Here is a 23,639-nt window from a genome sequence, read left to right on the forward strand (position 1 = left end):
CCTTGTAGACAAACCAACCATAGTTTTTCTCTGTCTCCAGTAGCTAATATCATTCTTAAAGGCCAGAAAATCTACTAACCTGCCCTTGTAGACAAACCAACCATAGTTTTTCTCTGTCTCCAGTAGCTAATATCATTCTTAAAGGCCAGAAAATCAAATAATAACTGAAATGAGAAAAATAAACAATAAACAGATGCACTGTTAAATAACTACCACATAAGAATGCATGTCAATAAACAATAAACAGATGCACTGTTAAATAACTACCACATAAGAATGCATGTCAACATACAAGATATTTATATTTAAGTGAAGGAACATTAACCAGGATATGAAACATGAAACATGAAAACTTAATTAAACGCCTATTTCTACATATACAATATGTATTCAATGGTGTTGTACATAAATGACATATAAAATACAAAAATAATATACCAAAATACAATATGTATGTACTATACCAAAAATTGAAAATATACACTGTGATACACAAGAAAAAAGTCAGAAAAGTTCAAAATAATTTTCGAAATACAATGTTTTCACCCGACATTTAAAAGTATCCAAAGATTCAGAGTTTCATACATTTGTACCTAGTTCATTCCACAATTTTGGCCCAATAGTACTAAAGCTTCTATCTGAAAAAGTTTCTTTTTGTTATATGGGACTGCATAACAACCAATAGATGACTCTGACGACCTTAATGAACGTTTCGACACTTGAGGATTTAACAAATTGATCAAATATGACGGTGCATTACCTATATGACAGTTGTACATATATGTTAAGATTTTGAATGTAATTCTGGCTTTGATCGGAAGCCAATGTAAGTCAAACAATGCCTGCTTGGCATTATCATACTTAGAATGGTTTAACACAAGTTTGGCACACATATTCTGTATACGTTGCAATTTATATAAATCAGTTTGTGAAATTCCAAAAAGTATAACATTGCAATAATCTAAATGTGATATAACCAAAGATAAGACCAAAGTTTCAGTTGCTTCTTTCGATAGATAGGATCTTATGCACTTTATTTTGTAGTAGTTCATCATTGCTGTTTTACATTTTTTAGTAATATGGTCTTTGAAGTTTAGAGTCTCATCCAGAAAAGCTCCTAAGTACTGTATACATGTTCTTGATTTTATAACATCTCAACAAATGATTATTTCTTTTGTCTGACATTTAGAGAGTTGGTGTCGACTGCCAAAGAGAATGAACTCTGTTTTCGCATTGTTCATTTTTAGTTTGTTACTGTTCATCCAGGTGTTTATATGAACAGCGCAGTCCTGTAAGTCACGAATTGCATCCATCTCATTCGTTAATGTTGGCATGAAACGTTTATTAGCAGTATGGTCGTCGGCAAATTCGTACACAGTAATGGATGATAGAATAATGTCGAATAGAGTTCCGGCGTAGACTAAATAAAGCCAGGGACCTAAGCAACTTCCCTGTGGTACGCTACACTCAAGTTGTCGCTCTGATGATGTTGTAGAGCTGACATTTACACGACAGCTTCGAGGTCTCAAATAGGAATCGATCCATTTAAGTGCGGTTCCATTTACACCGTACTGATATTCGAGTACTTTTATCAAAATACTATGATCTACAGTATCGAATGCTGCACTTAAATCAACGGCGATCATAGCGGTGACTTCTTGATGCTCCATCCCATCAAGTATGTCATTAACGAGTCGTAGAAGGGCCGATTCGCACGAATGGAATTGACGATACGCAGATTGGTTTGTAGGAAGGAGATCATGATCTTTCACATGTTCATTCAGTCTATATAGCGCCCATTTTTCAATTAATTTAGACAGGAAAGACAAGTTGCTTACTGGTCTATAATTTGAGTAAATTAGTTCAAGACCAGCCTTTTTCAGCAGAGATATCTCTTTTAAAAGGGGCATAATTCTGGAATTTTATAAAATGTCTGATTTCTTTAGGCAATTAATACAAGAATGAGTAGAGGATCAAATGAAAGTATTGTTTTTGTGTGCACTAAAAAGATTCAAATAAATATCAAAGTGCTTTCATTTTTCAGTGAGGCTGTTTTATGATTTGGTTTCACTTCAATTATGGACAAAGGAAGATAACTTCTATTTTACCAATCAATTTAACAATTCCATCATTGATAATTTTGAATAGATATTAGATATGCCATTCATGCACCACACACAATTCAAGTAAGGTTCCTGACAAGTGTAGTTATACATATACACATCATTTTGTAACTTGAATATCTGAGTATATATTTCTTGAAATGTCCCTGATATGATGCATAGAATCATGTTCTCAATGTCTGGAAAATTAATAACTATCAAGCCAGACAAGAATAGCTGTTTTCCATTTTATAGAAAAACAAACTTACATGAAAAGCAGATACAGCAAATGTTAACATCAGAAAATAAAAATTTGTGTCAACAAATATACCCTTCAGTTCATCTGAATCTTTCTCTGAAAATCCTGAAATGATATAATACACAGAAAATTACATTAACTTAAAATGGTTTAAGATCTATTCTTATATCATGTTAAATTCTATTCTATGACAGTCACTCTTTGCTACTCAAACCTAGAGGTTCATTTTTAGCAATAGTTAAACTTAAAATCAACTGATTTATAAATTTTCAAATATCTATCAAACATTTTTTGTGCTTATCATCTGTAAAATAAATTGGACCTCGTGATGAAGACTTTATTTGACCTATAATGATTTACTTTTACAAATTGTGACTTGAATGGATGGTTGTCTCATTTGCACTCATGCCACATCTTATATCTAATTACAATGATAATTACCATAACTATGTAACTGGTCTATTGCTTGTTGCATGTGTTCCCAAAACCTCAATTTTCCAACAGATATAGGTGAGTATACTACTGTTAGAGGTAATGAATGACTAGATTTGTTTATTGGCTGAAAGGTAAAGGTAAAATACTGTAAATACACAAATTATTACATTCATTTATTACGGCCATTTTATCATTTTATACTAAACTGTGATTTTATTTTTTATGATATTGAGGAAAATCCTAGTTAATCCATATAAAAAGTTTACTATATTGCAATTATTACTCAGTTGCATTTTTCGCAATAATAACAACATCGCAATCATTTCTGAATTTACAGTAATCTATCATTTGTTACCTCCTCTACTGAATAATGTAAGCAGGGAGGGCCAGTTTAACTCCTCCACATGTACAAAGTTTCAAGTTAATTGGACTTCAACTTCCTCAAAAACAACCTTGACCAAAAACTTTAACCTGAAGCAGGACAGACGGAGGGATGTACGAATGATCGAATGGACAAACAGACCAGAAACATAATGCCTGTAAATGGTGCAAAAGAATTACAACATATTTGAGCGTGCAAGAGATCAAACCTTTAACCTTCTGCGCTCCAGAGGAATACCCTACCAGACTTTTTAGTAAATTCATTCATTTGGTAAATCCCCCTTTAAAAATAAACCCATAACATGCAAAAGTAATATCTAAAATTTATAAAAAACAGACCATTAAGGGCATACGATACAGTTACAGGGAAGATAATGACGTTGCTAACGTAAAATGTTATTTTCGTGACGTCAAACTATGACATATCATGAAAAGATGCATTTTTCGACTGATTTTTATCATTCAAACTGATTTAATTTGAAAACGAGTGCATGGACCCCTATTTTTTTAAAATAGCGATTTGTTTCATTTTGCAAGGAGATTATGTGACCCAAATTTTATAAAACTGTAAACTGTTTTAATTTTAATAAACATGCAGCAAAAAATGACATTTGATAAATATAGAGTTATTTCGGAATAAAAATTGCATAATTTCTAATGATACTTATAAAATACAAAAATTACCGATTATTTAACAAAAAACAATTTGTGTTTATCTTTTAAAGCAAAAAAGTTATGTCGTTCTTTCGAAAAAGAAAATACGGACACAAATCTGAATTTTGAGCAAATATACAAAATTTCGACCTCATTTTACTCAAAAAGTAGCACATGAAGGTATATTTTTTATGACATATTTGATTTAATCAGGTAAAAAATAGCCTATATGCAAATTTTCATCAACTTGTAAATACAGGTTCAAAACTGTATCGTATGCCCTTAAGTAGATTCATTCATATGGTGAATGTGAAATATTAATAAATGGATGACAACTAACTCACCACTAAATCTTTTGTACGGAAAGCTAACTGATCAATGTACAACATTGGTAGATAATCTCCATCAGGTGAGGGTCTGTAAAGTCAAATTATATATATTAACTGTATTTAGCTTCCTGTCATGAGTTTTTGCCTAGCATTTTTTGTTTTTGTTTTTTTTGTTTAAAAAATCTTATTCCCAAAACAATGATTGGTTAATTAACAGTAAAAATGAGTGTTACATAATAAAAAAGTAAAATTAAATTTACATGAAAAAATTTGCTAAACAGATTTTTTTTTAAATACAACTAATTGTAAATCTATAATTTCTTTCAATCTTTGAGATGTTCACTATGCATCCTATGACCAAATTAATAGCCCAATTTAAAAATCTATTTGGTTCATTTATCCAGGGAAAAACACATCTATTTTAAAGAATGTATGCCTTTTTCTATGGAATAAACAAAATCAAGTTTTCTTTTTTTTGGAAAAGTTTGCCTTTAGATAGACATGTAAATGATACATTTACTTTATAAGTCTATGAATCTCCATGGGCATGGCTCTCCTGTCAAACTGAATAGAATCAGCCATCACAGATATAATGACTCTCTGTCTCAGATGTGTGATAGGTATGTCAGGACTAGTTTTATTCTGAAATGGAATACAAAAATCACCTGATAAGAATTTACTTGTGTATATGCGCATTTACATATAATGTCCTCATTAACTACAAAATTTCATGAAATTCTGTCGTGTGGTTTCAGAGAAGTTGCGATAGTATAATAATTCTAAGTTCAAAGGAGCATTATTTCTAGAAAAAAAAATATATCGTAATTTCCAGTTGATAGACACATCTACATAGTACAATGTAGTATGTCCTTATTGTCTACAAAGTTTCATGAAATTTGGTTGTGTGGTTTAAGGGGAATTGTGATGACATACTGTTGCAGTAGTATATTGTGACCAAAATTCTTAGTTAAAGGGGCACAACTCCTAGAAAAATTTTTAATAGTACTTTCCTGTCGATATGCACATCTTCATATTAATAAATGTGTCATTATTTACAAAGTTTCATGAAATTCTGTTGTGTGGTTTCAGAGGAGTTATGATGACAAGAACAGGACCGATGAACAGACAGACGGACCGGTCAAAAACATTATACCCTTTGAAACTTGTTGAGGTGGGTTTAATTACTTGTGAAATGAATTTGAGTTTTAAGTGTGTATAGTTGTTTTTTGTGAGTGTATGTATACTGTATTATCCCAACCTTTGCTGTGTCTGTCACCAAACTGAAGAACTCTGACTCACTGTGGCAGAGAGTATGTAGTTATAGGTGTGTGTGTGTAGGTGTGTTTTTCCTGTATTATTCCTACCTTTACTGTGTCAGTCATCAAACTGAAGAGCTACGACTGGGGGTGAGAGTATGTAGTTATAGGTGTGTGTGTGTAGGTGTGTTTTTCCTGTATTATTCCTACCTTTACTGTGTCAGTCATCAAACTGAAGAGCTACGACTGGGGGTGAGAGCATGTAGTTATAGATGTGTATGTGAATTGTGTGTAGGTGTGTTTGTCCTGTATTATCCCTACCTTTGCTGTGTCAGTCATCAAACTGAAGAACTCTGACTGGGGGTGAGAGTATGTAGTTATAGATGTGTATGTGAATTGTGTGTAGGTGTGTTTGTCCTGTATTATCCCTACCTTTGCTGTGTCAGTCATCAAACTGAAGAACTCTGACTGGGGGTGAGAGTATGTAGTTATAGATGTGTATGTGAATTGTGTGTAGGTGTGTTTGTCCTGTATTATCCCTACCTTTGCTGTGTCAGTCATCAAACTGAAGAACTCTGACTGGGGGTGAGAGTATGTAGTTATAGATGTGTATGTGAATTGTGTGTAGGTGTGTTTTTCCTGTATTATTCCTACCTTTACTGTGTCAGTCATCAAACTGAAGAGCTACGACTGGGGGTGAGAGCATGTAGTTATAGATGTGTATGTGAATTGTGTGTAGGTGTGTTTGTCCTGTATTATCCCTACCTTTGCTGTGTCAGTCATCAAACTGAAGAACTCTGACTGGGGGTGAGAGTATGTAGTTATAGATGTGTATGTGAATTGTGTGTAGGTGTGTTTTTCCTGTATTATTCCTACCTTTGCTGTGTCAGTCATCAAACTGAAGAGCTACGACTGGGGGTGAGAGCATGTAGTTATAGATGTGTATGTGAATTGTGTGTAGGTGTGTTTGTCCTGTATTATCCCTACCTTTGCTGTGTCAGTCATCAAACTGAAGAACTCTGACTGGGGGTGAGAGTATGGAGTTATAGATGTGTATGTGAATTGTGTGTATGTGTGTTTGTCCTGTATTATTCCTACCTTTGCTGTGTCAGTCACCAAACTGAAGAATTCTGACTGTGGAAGTGAGTACATAGTTATAGGTGTGTATGTGTATGATCCATACAAAGTTTGAAATGGATCCTGTCCCTTAGGTACTACAAAGGCATGTAGATACATTGTTCCATTGTTTCTCACTTTGTACGGTATAGATATATTAACTGTCCTGAAATATACAAGTTAAAACATCATGCATACGGTCAAATATTGCTCTTCATCAAAGATATAACGCCATACAAACAGTCTCGGTCATATAATTTTCAAAAATATAGGGAGACACTATATACATGATATATATATATGCTATATATACATAAAACCTTAACCTTATATACATATATATGATATAGGGATTCTGTGATTACAGGTTTCACTTTACTATCTTTCATTTAAAGACTGTCATCCATAAAGTTGTTCAGTTAAGATATAACGTAACCAAACCCCATCCCATACATCTCCAAATGTTAATGCATGAAGCTTGAGGTATGGAAATATGGTCATTAGTTAGTGTTCTTGACACTTGCAATAAAGCTGTTTGATAATGTATGACTTACAAAGTCTGAGTCAAATCCAGGCAGAATGGGGACTTCAAATATGTTCTCTGATGTACATTGTTGACAGAATAGTGCCAGGTTCTCTACACATTTAGAACCCTTGCAACAACTTTTTATAGAGGTCTTATGGTAAGCTTGTAGCAAGACTAAATTTCTATCCCTATCCAATGTATCCTCATTTTCCAGTGACAATCAGAATTGCATGTCCTTCATCCTGGTTGTAGGACCTACAGATAAAATTGTTGATATGTTCTTGTCTAGAACATGGATGAAGTATTTGCCACTGGACATAAATCAAACAACAATTAACTAATTTCAATGTAAGAAAACAAATGATTTTTTTCCCATATATAATAAGGAAATCTTCACTAAGATAACAGTTTTGTTGAAACCATGACACTATAATACCATCTTTACCTTAGAAAAGTTCCCTTAATTATGACACTCTTCCAAATTTATTTCATAAAACCAAGATAGGGATCAACGTTTTATAGATTTTACACTTTTTGATGGTACACTTACAATGACGTATTGTGGAGTGGGCTACCAACTTTTTGTTGATTTCGTGGTAAGAGTTTAACCACGAATTCAAATGTTCAAAAGTGCAAAATTTCTTTCTGCTTGTATCATGTGTATGCAAACTTTTGCAAAACCACAAAATCAAATACTCACATAAATAAATTTTTCTTGGGTCGACGAAAATAAATGAATCCACAGTACATTGTACTTACTTTTCCACTGTGTCATGGACATCAAATGTAGTATTCATCCAGACAAGTTTTAAATCAGATTCCTTGGCTCCCATTCCTCTTGTAGATGTATAAACTTTAATCTGTAATACATAAAAAAAGATAAACAATTCTTCATAAACATGATTAAATCAGATAATAACAAGAGGCTGTCACAACAACAGCAAACCGGATTTATTAACATTTATTTGTGTCCTGGCAATATGACAAAAACCATAACTGATGAACGGTGAAAGTGAAAATCGTTAATATCAAATTTGACCTCCATTTTGCCATCAGTACCAACATATTAAAATTTGAAAAGCTTAGGTTGAATGGTTCATGAGCATGATGAGTAAATGCAACAACATGAACGGAAACACCATTTTTCAATCTTTCATAACCATAACTCCTGAACGGTAAAAGTCAAAATCAAAATTATTGAACTTGACCTCCATTTTGTCATCATTCAGTAACAAGTTACTAACAACATATTGAAATTTGAAAAGCTTTGGTGGAACAGTTCACAAGTAAATGCATGGACACGACTGGAAACACCATTTTTAAATCTTTCAAGAACCATAACTCCTGAACGGTAAAATTCAAAATCATCATTATTGAACTCGACCTCCAATTTGTCATCAGTAACAACATATTAAAATTTGAAAAGCTTTGGTGGAACAGTTCATGTGTAAATGCACTGACACGACTTGAAACACCATTTTTCAATCTTTCAAGAACCATAACTCCTGAACGGTACAAGTCAAAATCGTCATTATTGAACTTGACCTTCATTTTATTGTCAATAGCAACATATTAAAATTTTAAAAGCTTTGGTTGAGCAGTTCATAAGTAAATGCACAGACAACATTTGGTTGTTGGCCGCCAGACAGCCATAAATCCCCAAATCTATAACCGACATTTTTTCACAAAAATCCGGTTAAAAATTCTACATAATAAAATTGAGAATGGAAATGGGGAATGTGTCAAAGAGACATCACCCAACCAAAGAGCAGAAAACAGCTGAAGGTCACCAATGGGTCTGCAATACAGCGAGAAAATCATGCACCTATGGCATGCTTCAGCAGTAAAAATGTATAGATAGAGGTTATTTATTTCACATCAGCATTGACATACATGACTGATAAATAAGGGGCAACAATTCTATATTATGGATAAAAAAGGACTGAATCTCTTCATAAGCATGAATAAACAAGGGACTAATATTCTACATAAACATGGGTACATAAAGGACTTTAATTCTACATAAACATGGATAAACCAAGCGCTAAAATTCTAAGTCAGATTTTTTCACTACTTACTTTTCTTATTCATAAAACTTAACATGACAAAGACTCCAGGCTGAAAGTCTGATGATTGTTTTCTTCTATTAAATATCTACATGATCTACATGGGAATTAATAAAACACAAGTTCACACAGAACCATGTTAACAAATCTCTTTAATTAAACATTGAATTGTATTGTTTTATCAAAACTTGTCTTAAGGATGTACTTAGGTGAGGTTAGGTGAAAATTAATAAATAAAGAATTTAAAATTGATACTTTAAGCCGGTAGAGCATCCGTTAGGGATAAACATAAGCTAAAAATATTGATAGGTCATGGACCTCCTTTTCGAGATATTTGAGATTTAAATTATGGCGGGAAAAACTTGTCTTAATTCAAACTTCCATTATTTTGAAATGTGATCTATAACTTTGGTTCAGATTGCCTTCAGATGATGCTATGCTTTAAGCAGTGGTTAAAAAAAATGATAAATAAAATAACAAAAATACCAAACTACAAATAAAATTCTAAACGGAAAGTCCTTAAGTAAATGACAAAATCATAAGCTCAAACAAGTAAAACGAATCGATAACTACTGTCATATTCCTGACTTTGTACAGGCATTTTCTTATGTAGAAAACAGTGGATTAAGTTACAAGTTACTTACTTCTAATTTTGGTTCTGGTTTCCGATCTAAGTATGATGGTATACAAGATTTTGAATCTTTACATGGTGTTGGGAAGAATATACCAACTATAACCCACATGGAATGTGCTATGTAAGCTAGAAATATGACTGAAACAATGGCAGTAAATGATGGCTTCATTTTGGATTTCTGTGAGTTAAATGGTGGTTTCTGAAATAAAATATGTATGCAGACTTCTTATACGTTCAGGTATTTCACATCCAATTTTTCATGGAAATATTCTTTATAAAGCACAAAGGTGTCAGTATTCACCTCAAAAACTAACAAAACCTTTGAATAGACTTATTAAAAAGGGATATAGTTACGATACTGTTGTCAGGTCATTAAAGATTGCATATTTTGGCGTTAATATTGATTCACTTATAGGGTCTTTGCATCGGAACTAAACACATTTATTCAAAAACCAGTTGTTGGCATGACACGGGTTACGTTCTTCTCATATATGTTATGATGGTATGATACTAAACCCCTAACGGGAAGGATTGTGCCTGATGTTCATATGATGAAATCATAATCTTTCAGTCAGTTTAATTGAAGTCTGGATCTGGCATGTCAGTTAACTGCTAGTAGTCTGTTGTTATTTATGTATTATTGTCATTTTGTTTATTTTCTTTGGTTACATCTTCTGACATCAGACTGGGACTTCTCTTGGACTGAATTTTAATGTGCGTATTGTTATGCGTTTACTTTTCTACTTTGGCTAGAGGTATAGGGGGAGGGAAGAGATCTCACAAACATGTTTAACCCCACCGCATTTTTGCGCCTGTCCCAAGTCAGGAGCCTCTGGCCTTTGTAAGTCTTGTATTATTTTAATTTTAGTTTCTTGTGTACAATTTGGAAATTAGTATGGCGTTCATTATCACTGAACTAGTATATATTTGTTTAGGGGCCAGCTGAAGGACGCCTCCGGGTGCGGGAATTTCTCGCTACATTGAAGACCTGTTGGTGACCTTCTACTGTTGTTTTTTTCTATGGTCGGGTTGTTGTCTCTTTTATTTAGTTCTTCAAAGCTACATTGTATCAATCAAATTATTTTGTTCAATATTCAACATGTTCAATACTTTTTAGGTTAGGGGAAAATCAGATTTTTTTTGTTTCTCTGCATCATGTGCATTCTAGGAAAAAACTCAAGAAGTCCCAACATCTGACAAAAATTCATAAACATGACCTGAGTACATCCTTAACATTCAGTGGCAAATATTTCATGTCTAATACAGGACTAAAAAACGTTAGCGATATACAATAGGTACATTGTAGGTCTTGTAATAGAAGTCACCCAGTATGATTGATTGATTTTTGGTGTTTTAACACCACTTTTAAGAGCCACTTTTTTGGGGCTATTTAAGTTGGTCAGTTTTCAAGGGGGGGTGTAAGACGGAGTGTACGGTGAAAGCCACTGGCCTTTGATAGGAAAACTGACAATCCTAGTCAATTAAAATTTGAGTAGAGTGTTGACTGGCTAGTGGTTACAATAGTAGAACTACTTAGACCCTCACCCAATTTGAAGGTACAACATGTACAATGTATGTTGGCATAATGTTGCACTTTCAAACTTGACCAATACTCAACGCTTTCGGTGGGTGCAAAAAACAGAGTAATTTTGTAAGATAAACCAAAAATATACAAGCAAGTATAAAGTATGATAGAAAAAAAAATAATAATGCAAAACTATGAAAAGGGGTGGGGGTGGGGTGGGGGTGCTCCATTTTATTTTCGTTCATCTGGTATGGGCATGATGAGGGTATATCGGATAGGAACAGAAATTTTGACTTGAAACAGGCCACCTACAAATCATGAAAGTGTTGATGTAAGGTTATTAAGACACCCTCTTTGAATGAGGGATCAGATTTGAGTGACCAGATATAAAGGCTACTGAAAAAGGGCCTCATAGAAAAATAAATTAGTGATTGGTGCATTTTTACATATATCCTGTCAAATGTTTTACTTTTCAGATTTCATAAATGATCTACATAAAGGCTGTCTAAGATGCAAATGTAAACTTTGACATTCAAAACTGTAAAATGTGTAAACAAATCATTGGCCACTCAATCCCGGAAGTAAATTTAGAAATTAAATTATTATCTAAATTGAGTCTTCGGATCCGATACTGTAGTGCTAAAACAATGAGTGTAAGTTTCGAGAACATGTTATCCCTTTTATAAATTATAAAATGTTTTAATCAGGATACATTTTGACTAGAGGGTCTATAAAAACTCAACTTGTTGAATTTCTAACTATATTTCACATTTTTTTTGTCATTGTTTTGAAAAAAAGTGGATGTCCAACAACTTTATCATAATAGATGATAGAAGATTGGAAAATAACTTTAAATCGAATTTAATATAATCTTTTGGAAAGCAAGTTATTTAAAACAGCTTGCATGTTACTGGACAGCTGGTTATATTTTCAGTTATTGGCAATCAGCGTCTTAAAATGATTGTCGCGGCAAGCGTAACAATGACGGCTGTCGGTAATGTGTTTGTGTACATCCATCTTCTTTCTATATTGGGCATATAACTGAGAAGAAAGATGATAGGGAACTTCAGGGACAACAAGGATATCCTTTAAAATAAATCCGCACCTCTACGATGTCTACACACATCATAGATATGTAAGACTCTAAAGTGCGATGGTACTCTAAAGTGCGATGGTCACGCTAAAGTGCGATGGTCTACGCTAAAGTACGATGATGTCTCACGCTAAAGTGCGATGGTATAACACACAGCGGCTAACGTAAGATTGTTTTAAATTTTAAGAGGCTAAATTACAATGAATTAAAACGAAAAGTACGGTGTTTGACCAAAACACTGTGATGGTCACATTACAGAAGTTAGTTTGCTAGTGGGGTATAGCACAGTTATGTTTAAAACAGATGTTTTTAAATTGAAGTTTTTCTACTATGCTGACTTTATTTATGCAGGTAAATGACATGAGTTTTGAAATATGAAAAAGAGTTTCCAAATCGAATTCGAGCGTACTAAATGAAGTGCTTGGATAATTGATGTATCTTGCCGTTCACGCAGCTTTCTAACAGTAAACACCTTCCTTTAACAATCTTCAATTTCAGTCTAAATTAATTTCATTTTATGTACAAAAAGTATACAATATTTGTACATTCTCTGTCCGAAATATCACTATGATTTGTACTTTGAGAAACGGAGAAAATAGGCGAGGTTTTTCTCCTGTTTCGAAGCGAGTAGGGGGCCTACACATAACTTTTATAATTTACGAATACTGTTTTAGGCTACAATTTTAAATTTTATTCGCTTTGAACGTATGTTTTTTTTTTTTTACTGACGTTGATTTTCAATTATATCAACATAATTTAAACGATGAACGACTTTAACAGTATTGTATATATATAAATGTACCCAATAGCCAGCAACAGAAACAGGACACAAGAAGACTAGTATTTAGGCATATGCATACTATATATATGGTGTGTGGATAGGATTTACAGAATAGAGAATAATGGGCCAAAATATTAAAGAATAGAAATCAATTAGTGGGATGCTAAAATAAAAAGAATAGAGAATAATTGCCAAAATGTATAAAGACTAGAGAAAAGTGTCTGAAAAAATAAAGAATACAGAGTTGAATTACCACCTATCAAGACTCTCTACTATTCTTCACCTTTACTGTAAAGTAAAATGGTCGATTGTAGGAAAGTTTCCAAAAAGAAATACATTTGGTTCCGCCGGTATAACACAGCTAGTTTTAAAATTCAGTAAGCCCGGTTGTTCATCTCTTGGTTAAACTTTAACCTATTGTTAAATATCGTAACCCTTGGTAAAAGAAGATTGTCAAAAATACTTAATTTATTTTCAGGCATGTCCATTTTTGTATGTAAAAAAGATGTTAACGTCATAATGAAATAACGTCGCTTTCATCTATGCTTTCGCAGACCATCGCACTTTAGCGTATGGGGGCATCGCACGTACACCAACGCACTTTAGCGTGGCCATCGCACTTTAGCGTCCCCATCGCACTTTAGAGTCCTACAGATATATGGACGCGCTTACACTATATAACTCTGGAACTTTCAAATTTTGAGATTTTAGAAAGATATTTTGTAGAATGGGAATCATTGGCGAATCGTGGACTTTCCAAATTTTCTACTGATTTTGCCGCGGTATCTGTGATTTGTATATATTCTTGAAACCCGTTATTTACATATTTGAGATAGTTCTTTTTTCGTTATTTTCTTTTTGTATTTCATTATTTTTTTTTACATTTGTTTTTATTTATGTTTAATTAATTGAGATCTATGTATATAAAATACAAACACTAATATTTTTTCTCCTTTAAATCATGTATATAGGTTTATGTCCATATTCAGTTGAAGTATAAAATACATAAGGAACCATAGCGACTACTTTTTATTAATGTCGAAAGTTCTTGTGATGATATTTTCCGCTACAACGAGATCACGAATCTCCAAGTCTTAGCGCGTTTCTTTTTTAATATTTATTGCGTGCACAATTATTTCACTCGGTAGATGTTGATTGAAAATTTTGACAGCTATTCAATCTCTGAGTTTAGGTGACGAAGTTTACCGATTGTTACCTTGAATTTTTTTTTCTATATTGTATATAAAAAAAACTATATTATTCATGGCCTTGCATTTACTAACTGAACTTCATCATAACTGTTTGTTCAATTATTTGGTTTATCTTAGAATCAATTTACACTTTCTAACTGAATCACAGTTTTCCATCACACTTCGCTGTGCGGTTGGCAAAGTTCGATCGAAATGCCTCATGGCGAAATCGAGAAAGGGAAGACAATATAAAGAAATAGCGGTATATTTCTAAAGATTTTTATAATAAGATACAGATTTTTCTTTTTTTTATAAAAGTAACTTCATGTACACATTTTTAATAGTAAAAGTTTGTCCTTTTCATTAAATTAGCATGTGACTTTAAAAAAGATTGTACACGTGCTAATAATGAACCACTATTAAGTTACGCATGCGTAGAGTTTGCAAAAAATATTAAGACGAGTTTTGACCAGTAGCTGATCAATAACTCACCAAACAGTCACATCAAATTTGGTATTTTTTACAAGGATTTACCCTTATCTTGCTCACTTGCATTTCATAAAGAAGAATTTGAACTCAAATACTAGTATCATATGGTTATATGATTCCACTAACATAACCTTCTATGAATAGTTTAGTGGAGGCGCTAAGACCAAGAGCCTGTCGTTCATTAGTTTACATTATTTGTTTGTTTCGTTTTTTTTTAAGCTGACACCAGATCTTTGATTCTCTCGTTTGATTTTTTCCCCTTTTGCTAGGGCTTTTATACAGTTCATTATACGTTGCGGATTTTGTTCATTGTTGAAGGCAGTACGATGACTATATTGTTGTTAACATCTTGGTCCATTTGGAATTTGGTGGATATTTGTCTCATTTGGCAATCATAAATTCTTATTTTTATATGTTTATTCATTAAAGAGTTTTCGGAAAGAAAGTTGATTTCAATTGCCAAAATGGTAGATCGTTTATAAAAAACCCTATTGGAATGGTGAACTTAAATCTAAAATGGTTACTCAGTATCATCATATTAAGTAATTAGTATCACAGTCATATTATTTATAGGTATACACATATGAGGGGAAATATAGCAAATCGATTTACACCTGGTTACTATGACAATAGCTACAAGAAACATGTATTGATTCCAAATACACCTGTAACTGTTTTTGATGTAACATGGCTAGAAATGGCTTAGGTAAGATTAAGTAATGTCTTACATATTTGATGTCAAATTGATGTATTCCTATTGATAACTTATTTGTATTTTGTTTCTCCTTTATATTTTTATGTATTTATTTCAAATTTTTGAATGAAGGTTACCCACAGAAATTCCAACAAAAGTAGCAATACATTTCTTAGCAGAAAATAATATCTTTTATATTTGATGCGACTGTCGTAATCTGTCTCTGTACCATTGTACTTTGGTCTACGATAATAAAGATGTATATATATATATATATATATATATATATATATATATATATATATATATATATATACAAGTGAAAGGTTTATCTAGCTATAAAACCAGGTTTAATCCACAATTTTCTGAATAAACTCGTGCAATTATATATTTTTTTGGTCTATTTGATTTCATATTATAGGTTTAAAAGATATGTACGAGAATGAGTTTTTGTAGATCGAATCAGTCTACTAAAAGGTTTGACCTAGCTTGTTTCACTTCCAATGCTCACATTGTTTTCTTTTTTGAAAAGCCGAACACGTGTAGTTGATGCGTAAACCATCTTTAGCTAAGGAGTTCAATGGAAGTTCACATGGACACGGAATTAATAAGATCGGATTTTTTACTTGCAGTGAATAATTCATAAGCGATGTTTCTTTGCTTATTTTTACTGAACCAAACTGACTGCCAAAAGGGAATTATTATATCACTATTTCACTTTCATTAAAGATTTAACAAATACAATCATATTTCATTATTTTCTTTTTCTCGTAACTTAAGCTTATTTAAAGGTAACATTGAACAACCGATGAAACGTATATTAATATCACGAATGCTGTTATTATAGTTTCATATTTTATGGTTTGATCTTTCAGTTGTACTAGTTATACTGGTATGTCCAGCAATGGTCAGTTGTTACATGCAATGTCGAGATGATGAGGTGACTATATATTTTCAATATCGTAGATAAAATAGAAACGTCTTTGTGTTTGTTTGTTTTTGTTGTTGGGGATTAGTTTATTAATCATATTTTATATTTTTTTTTACGGAGAGGGGGAGGTATTTTCTCTCTTATATTAGCAGGCCAATGTTTGATTTCTTAGTTTTCTTATAACATCATCATCATTCCAGGATTTTCATATAACACTTATTGCATAAACCAAATTTTATTTATTTTGTTATACATTTCGAACAGCGGTATACTATATTAAATGTTCTTCTACTATTTGGAATAACTATTAAAACTATTAACCAGGACTGTTTATAACAATTGTTTCAAAATAATCATCGGTTTTCAACTTTCATATATCTAAAGGTTTCTTAATTTAAGACTCGAACGTACTCGATGACAGTTAATTGAGACACAACACAAAAGAAATAACTACATAGCTGTCTTTTTTTTATTTTATTAAATACTAAACAAATATTAACATACCAAGGATACACATTAAATGCATTTCTTTTTTTTCGACCAGATATTTTGTATCAGAACTGGGCAGTGCATTAAACAGAATTCAGATTGTTTCAAAGAAAATCAGAATATAATTGGTGGTTGCCAACGGGACGAAGTATTTTGCCTAGAAACGGGCAAGTGCATCAAAGTTGATAGGTCGTGTTCTGATGGCAATACAAACCACCAGTGTGCTGACAACGAACAATTCTGTCTATTTTCTGGTGAATGTGTGAAAAGGGACGTTAATTGTTTCCCAGCGACCGCAGATATATGTCCGTTTGGTACCACAAAATGTCTACAAACTGGTGAGTGTAACGTAATAGAGCATACATTTTGTGATCAAGACAAAAGTTCCAAGAGTATTATGTGTTTAGATCATGAAGTATTTTGTTTGCAGAAAGGACTGTGTGTTTCCAATACTGATATTTCTTGCGAAAACGATAAAGATACAGATATAAACCAAATATGCCCAGAAGGTACAACAAAATGTCTTCAATCGGGTGAGTGTATTGCCATGAACAGCAACTGCAACAATGATCAGTCACCTTCGACTCTCATGTGCAATGATAAAGAAATGCTTTGTCTCAACTCTGGACAGTGCAGACCAAAAGAAGACTCATGTGAAACAAACAATGTGGGGACGTCATGTCCAGAGGGCACTGTATATTGTCTCCTTTCTGGAATGTGTATTCATTTACACAAAAATTGTAACGATCACAGTAAACAGTGTTCGGAGAACGAAATATTCTGTCTTGAAAGGGGTTATTGTATAGACAAGGACGCACTTTGCGACTCTCATATTAGTGAGAGCAATGACAAGTTTTTCTATCAATGCAAAACTAATGAAATTTTCTGTATTCATTCAGGCCATTGTGTACCAAAAGATATGACCTGTGACTTTCAGCCTGGCGAGGGAACTAACCACCAATGTATTGAGGGAGAATTATTTTGTCTACAGAGAGGTATATGTGTAACAACGGAAAAGACATGTGAGCACAATTCTGGCACAACCACAAGCGATCAATGTAACGAAGGCGAATTATTTTGCCTAAATGAAGGAAAATGTGTATCAAAAGAAAATGTCTGTGACTCTCCGTCTATAGGTGATCATTCAAGCCATCAGTGTATAGAAGATGAAATGTTTTGTTTACAAAGGGAACAGTGTGTTCCTAAGCTACCAGAATGTAATCAAGAACTGGATGATGACCAAGTCACAATATGTCCTATTGGAAAAATCAAATGTTTACAAACTGGTAAATGCGTTAACATTTGTCATGATGATTTAATCGATTTGTCGAACGCAGGACCGTGTCCTTATGATCATGTAAAATGTTTGTTAACAGGAGAGTGCGTTAAGCTTACGGAACAGCCTAGTATCTGTGAGGATATAAATACGAGTACCAGGAGTTGTCCACGTGACCAAATAATGTGCCTTCAAACTGGAAAATGTGTTCCGACTCCCAAAATATGTGATACCAATGCAAATAGCATCGTGTCGAATAAATGTCATGACGGCGACATTATGTGTTTACAAAGTGGAAAATGTGTTTCAGCAACAAATGGATGTAAAGATGTAATAGAAGATGCAAAAACGTCAACATCAGAAGACAGCAGACTTTCAACAACGGAAAGCTCAGACTTTACAGCTACAGGAGATACACAACCAACAAATGATGAGGTGTCTGTTACACAAGAAAACAACTCTTCAATGAGTGGATGGAACGCAACACATTCTGAAATAACATCTTTGGAGACAACAACTTGGACAATGACAACCACTGATCCAGTTCTTCCAATTACTGATGTGTATCATAAACTGCTACCAGAGCCTTTGTTCCTATACGAGGATTACCTCTTTATAGTTAATGATACTCTAGGAGAATATGGCATCGAGTCTGAAATGAAAATCAACTGTACAGACAATGTGAAATTACAAAATTCTACAGGTATGTTCAAAACGTAACTTCCCAGCTCAAATGGCAACGCTTTTAAAAATTAAAAATAATGTTTGATCGTTTTCTCTAAATTTGAATATATCAACCAAAAAAAATAAAAATAAATAAATAAAAAAAAAAAATCGCTCAGTGATAGGAAAAGATATGACATAAGGTAGATGTTTAAACCGCTGATATCGTTTTTCTGTACCATAAAGCTTTTTTACATCGTTGTATTGTGTATGTATTAATTAGTTACTACCGATAACCATTATTTTGAAGGTGCTTCATTGATAACCGCAGGTACGCCAGTTACCACTCAAAGCTACGTAATACTGACTTTGATATCAGGAGGAGACGGCTTGTGTAGGATACATTCACAAGGTATTGAAGATGTTATTTGATTGCCAATAAGACACCACTCAACCAGAAACCAAACGGCATATAATTAGAGAACAACTATAGGTCAACGTACGGATTTTTTTAATTTCTGTGTCCTTTGGTCTCTTGTGGAGAGTTGTCTCATTGGCAATCATACCACATCTTCTTTTTTATATTCAATAGTGATCAAATCCAACACCGTATAGTAAGCTATAAAAGGCAGGGAAATGACAAATATAAATAAATAGTCCAATCAATCTAGCATGAAAGTAATTGGAGAAGATTTCTAAGTTATGATCTTTACCATTATACCCCAAATATACACAGAAAAAAGTACCATAAAATCTTATTTGAGGAAGACTAAAAAGATCACCATTTATAAAAATTCCTATGGAGATTCGCATTGAAAAGGGAGATAACTCTGGCAAAAAAGGCAGAAATATTAATAAAAATTGATACAAAATTATAGCTTACCGCTTCTATTCATCAGAATGTATTGATTCTTGATTTTTTAGCGGTCTTTAGGGTATAACAAACAACTCCAAAGGTGTTTTCATATCTTTTATCAAGCTATAATATAGATTTTGTAATTCATTAGGGACAACATCAAAAGTTAAATGTAGGATAAAAAAACTTAATTCACATAGTTTTTTCACTGACCTCTCCCCTCTTAACTTAATTTGGGAAAAATTGATTAACCTATATGGATATAGGTAAAATCGATTTTGGATTAACAAAACTTGCAGCAATGTTGACCCCCCCCCCCCCCCCCCAACTATTTGTTTTTTATCCTACATCGATCTATTAATGTCGTCCTTTGTTGACCATTTTGTCGATTTTTTCAATATGTCAAGGTAAAGCATCTCAAATTTAATAAAAAAAAATAATTAAGAATGTATTATTCTTTTTGTGGTTTAAAGTTTCTTTAGACAAGTTAGATGCTGATAAAACTAATATACAGATATAAACAATACCAAATTTTTACATTATTTTTTCAAAATGGTCACAGAGCTTCAAATTTGCAATTTCTTTAATGAAAAGTGCACAAAAAATAAAACTACCCATAACACTTCGGTTTTGTACATTTCATGAGCAGAAGATTATATAATTTAGTCAAATATCAACTTATAACCCCATCAAAGTATCATACTTTACATAAATTTCAAGAAAATCAACCAAAAACTGACAAAAAAAGACTTATTTTTGCGGAGGTATCTCCCCTTCCAATGTTAATTTCCATTGACTTTTTTCTGTGTATATTAAGGGCATAATGCTATAGATTAGAACTCACACATTTTATGTTGCAAATTGGCACTAAAATGGACATAAAAGGTAATTTCATACCTACATTTTTAGAAAATTTCAAAGCTAAAACGGCTCCGAATTATATAATATCAATTGATCCCATTACCCTCAAATCAATGATGAAAACATGACACAAAAAAATCCGAAAATCTAAAATTAAATATGAAAGTAGAAAGGTGACATTCAAATGTACACAAAAATATCACAAGAACAAGCATATACAAAGAAATATGTTAGTGAACACTATAGGCATCTTCCACTTTGCAGGCATCACTTGTCGTTAAAACCACTATTGTTACACAAGCTTTAACTGACTGAAAATACTTTTACATACAGTATTTATTTGGATGTGATATCATATTCAACATTGTTTTACTAACTATGAATCATTCGTTTGAGTCTCTTTTTTATATTTACAGACAAACCGAGATCAGTTTACTTTATGTATATCAAAATGATCGAGGAACCATATAAAGCAGATGTTGAGTTTGCTATGGCGGAAGCGGAGATAGAAGAGGACACACATTTCCTTTATTTCACAGATTGGAAAATGTGGTACAATATCACTATTAACGGTATACTTATATTTATAAAAACACACTTCGTAAGAAATATATAACATTTAATTTGCTGTTTTCTTCAAAACATACTGCTTTACTGCATTACAATCGGTTATGTCATGCATGCAATAACCAAGTATATTTTGAAGTAGACGATCTAAAATTGTGCATCAAATTTATTCGTTCATACTGTGTTAATTTACGTTTTTTGATTGAGTTAAGCCTTCCAATTGATATTTTATCGTGTGGGTTTCTATGTTGTGATGTTATGCTATTGTTTCAGAAAAGGGGAGAAGGTTTGGTACAATTAAAACGTTTAATCCCGCTGCAAATGTTTGCACCTGTCCTAAGTCAGGAATCTGATGTACAGTAGTTGTCGATGTTTAAAAATTATGTAATTTATATGTGTTTCGCGTTTCTCGGTTTTTATATAGATTAGGCCGTTGGTTTTCCCGTTTGAATGGTCTTACACTTGTAATTTTAGGGCCCTTTATAGCTTTTTGTTCGGTGTGAGCCAAGGCTCCGTGTTGAAGGCCGTACATTGACCTATAATGGTTTACTTTCATAAATTGTTATTTGGATGGAGAGTTGTATCATTGGCACTCACACCACATCTTCCTATATCTATATCTATTATATGACTGATTATTGGTTTTTGTTGTATGGAGATAATGGCAGTTTTGAACAAATAAGAAGTGAATGCATTGTTGGCGTAAAATTTGGTTCTTTTGTCATTTTCAATATAAATTTTAGCAGAACGGAATTAATAACGTTCACTATCACAAAAATGATCGGAGAGATTGTAAAAAAAAACTGTTATCAAATCTCAACAAATACAGCAATTTGTGAATTGACATTACAGTTGAACATAATGAAAGAAAATAAGCTGAAGTTAATATCTATCATGTATAATGTTTATTTGAAACACGATCCTCTCGATTAAAAAAATACGTCACTAATAAACATATTATTTCCTTGGCAGACGATGCTGTAGACATCTCAACGTTTGCACTGACAAATGAATCACGAAAAGAGTTCGTTGATACATATAAGGGAAAACTTTTTCAACATCACATCTTGCATGGTATCAACAGTCATCTTAAGCTTCAACAAGTGCCTTTGAATGAATACGGCGTTCCTGTCGCAATCTTGGAAGTTCATGATGGGTCTAAATGGACTCCACACGTAATGAAATATACGAATGTGGATATAGTAAAACACAATTATAGAATAAAATTTACAGAGTCATGCAATTGCCAGTTTAATGTAGAATTGTTACACCCAGGAGCTAAATCTAACAATGATCTGATGGTTATCAAGGTATGTTAAAAGTTAAGTTTTATTATTTGATTTAATCAACTGGCGATATTGGGTTTAGGCAACTGACTAAGGTTGTTTTTATTCTACACTGAGTTTACTCGTCAATTTACAAACCCGAGAAATACAAACTCCCATCAACACAATATTAGTAGCAGCGTGTACTAGTTATCGAATATAATATATACGTGGTTAGTAAATATCCTATGGTTCGAGACACGGCGACGTTAAGCCATATTGTTGTCCTTAAGCGTGAACAAATATATTATAACGTATGTTTACAATGTATTTTTACGAAGAAACATAACCCTACAACTAACCGTGTATATTAAATATACATCAATCACTAACCCTGTATTAAAAATAAACTCTCACTGACCTTATAATAAATTCTAAAGCTTCCCAAGTGTTTGCTCTTAGCCAATAATATTCCTAGAAATGCATATGAGGTAATTTAAAGTCATATGAAACCTCAAATTAAAAAAAAATATATGCATATGTTTTTTAAAACTAAATGGATAGTTTTCATTATACAACTTATGTACATATACTTTTTTCTGAGGAAAATTCTTTAATTTGTCCACATTTAGAAGAAGGTTGCTTATTTTTAATTGCTTGCTGCCAGGAAGCAATTCGCCGACATATTTTCCGTATGCATAGTGACCTAAGCGTGACCCTCCTCGTAACAATCCGGTGATAGCAATACGCATGAATCTGTCATTAAAATAAACAATTACCTGATTGTATATGTTAAACACATGCTAAATACCCATGTTTTTTGTTGATTATTTACTATAAGGTGACAATCGGTAAACTTCGGCTTCAAAACACGACATTTAATGAGTAGCCATATTTGTTAAATCATAACAAACAGATAAAAAAAAATAATTGACAATTATACGATATATTTGCGTAAAAAATGATAAAATCGTGCACAGAGGACTAAGTTTATGATATATACATGCATTGGTTCAAGAATTGGATGAACATTATTTTTCACCAGTCACTCGTTTCTTATGACTTGAAGAAGTGATATTAAGTGCTTCAGAAGGGGTTAATATATCCTGATTCGAATTCGAAATATGTTCGTATTCACACATTGACGAAGATGATTTGGAGTCATAAGTATGCACATTCAAGAATAGAATGGTCCGAACTT

General features: G+C 32.8%; 2 protein-coding genes across 5 annotated transcripts in view; one reads left to right on the forward strand and one right to left on the reverse strand.

The window, feature by feature from the left end:
- LOC143078691 (lipid scramblase CLPTM1L-like) overlaps positions 1–11,864 on the reverse strand; it is a 32,957-nt gene extending 21,093 nt beyond the window's left edge. The window contains exons 1-9 of one of the 3 annotated variants that reach the window (XM_076253599.1): positions 11,753–11,864; positions 9,769–9,957; positions 7,818–7,918; positions 6,515–6,698; positions 4,681–4,802; positions 4,176–4,248; positions 2,803–2,920; positions 2,372–2,466; positions 80–164 (exon numbers count right to left, since the gene is read on the reverse strand). In XM_076253599.1, the coding sequence (XP_076109714.1) occupies positions 80–164; positions 2,372–2,466; positions 2,803–2,920; positions 4,176–4,248; positions 4,681–4,802; positions 6,515–6,698; positions 7,818–7,918; positions 9,769–9,927 (937 nt within the window). In that variant the 5' untranslated portion in view covers positions 9,928–9,957; positions 11,753–11,864. Of the gene's footprint in view, positions 1–79; positions 165–2,371; positions 2,467–2,802; positions 2,921–4,175; positions 4,249–4,680; positions 4,803–5,737; positions 6,050–6,514; positions 6,699–7,817; positions 7,919–9,768; positions 9,958–11,729 lie in introns of those variants that run through there. The other 2 variants (XM_076253600.1, XM_076253601.1) reach the window with 2 other exon arrangements.
- A 3,626-nt stretch (positions 11,865–15,490) lies between these two features.
- Positions 15,491–23,639, forward strand: part of LOC143078688 (uncharacterized) — a 66,372-nt gene continuing 58,223 nt past the window's right edge. The window contains exons 1-7 of one of the 2 annotated variants that reach the window (XM_076253595.1): positions 15,491–15,542; positions 16,406–16,470; positions 17,006–17,288; positions 17,850–18,929; positions 19,200–19,301; positions 21,023–21,178; positions 22,146–22,483. In XM_076253595.1, coding sequence (XP_076109710.1) covers positions 15,524–15,542; positions 16,406–16,470; positions 17,006–17,288; positions 17,850–18,929; positions 19,200–19,301; positions 21,023–21,178; positions 22,146–22,483 — 2,043 coding nt within the window. In that variant the 5' untranslated portion in view covers positions 15,491–15,523. The other variant, XM_076253594.1, reaches the window with a different exon arrangement.

This window comes from Mytilus galloprovincialis, chromosome 6 (assembly GCF_965363235.1).
Source record: "Mytilus galloprovincialis chromosome 6, xbMytGall1.hap1.1, whole genome shotgun sequence".
NCBI lineage: Eukaryota > Metazoa > Mollusca > Bivalvia > Mytilida > Mytilidae > Mytilus > Mytilus galloprovincialis.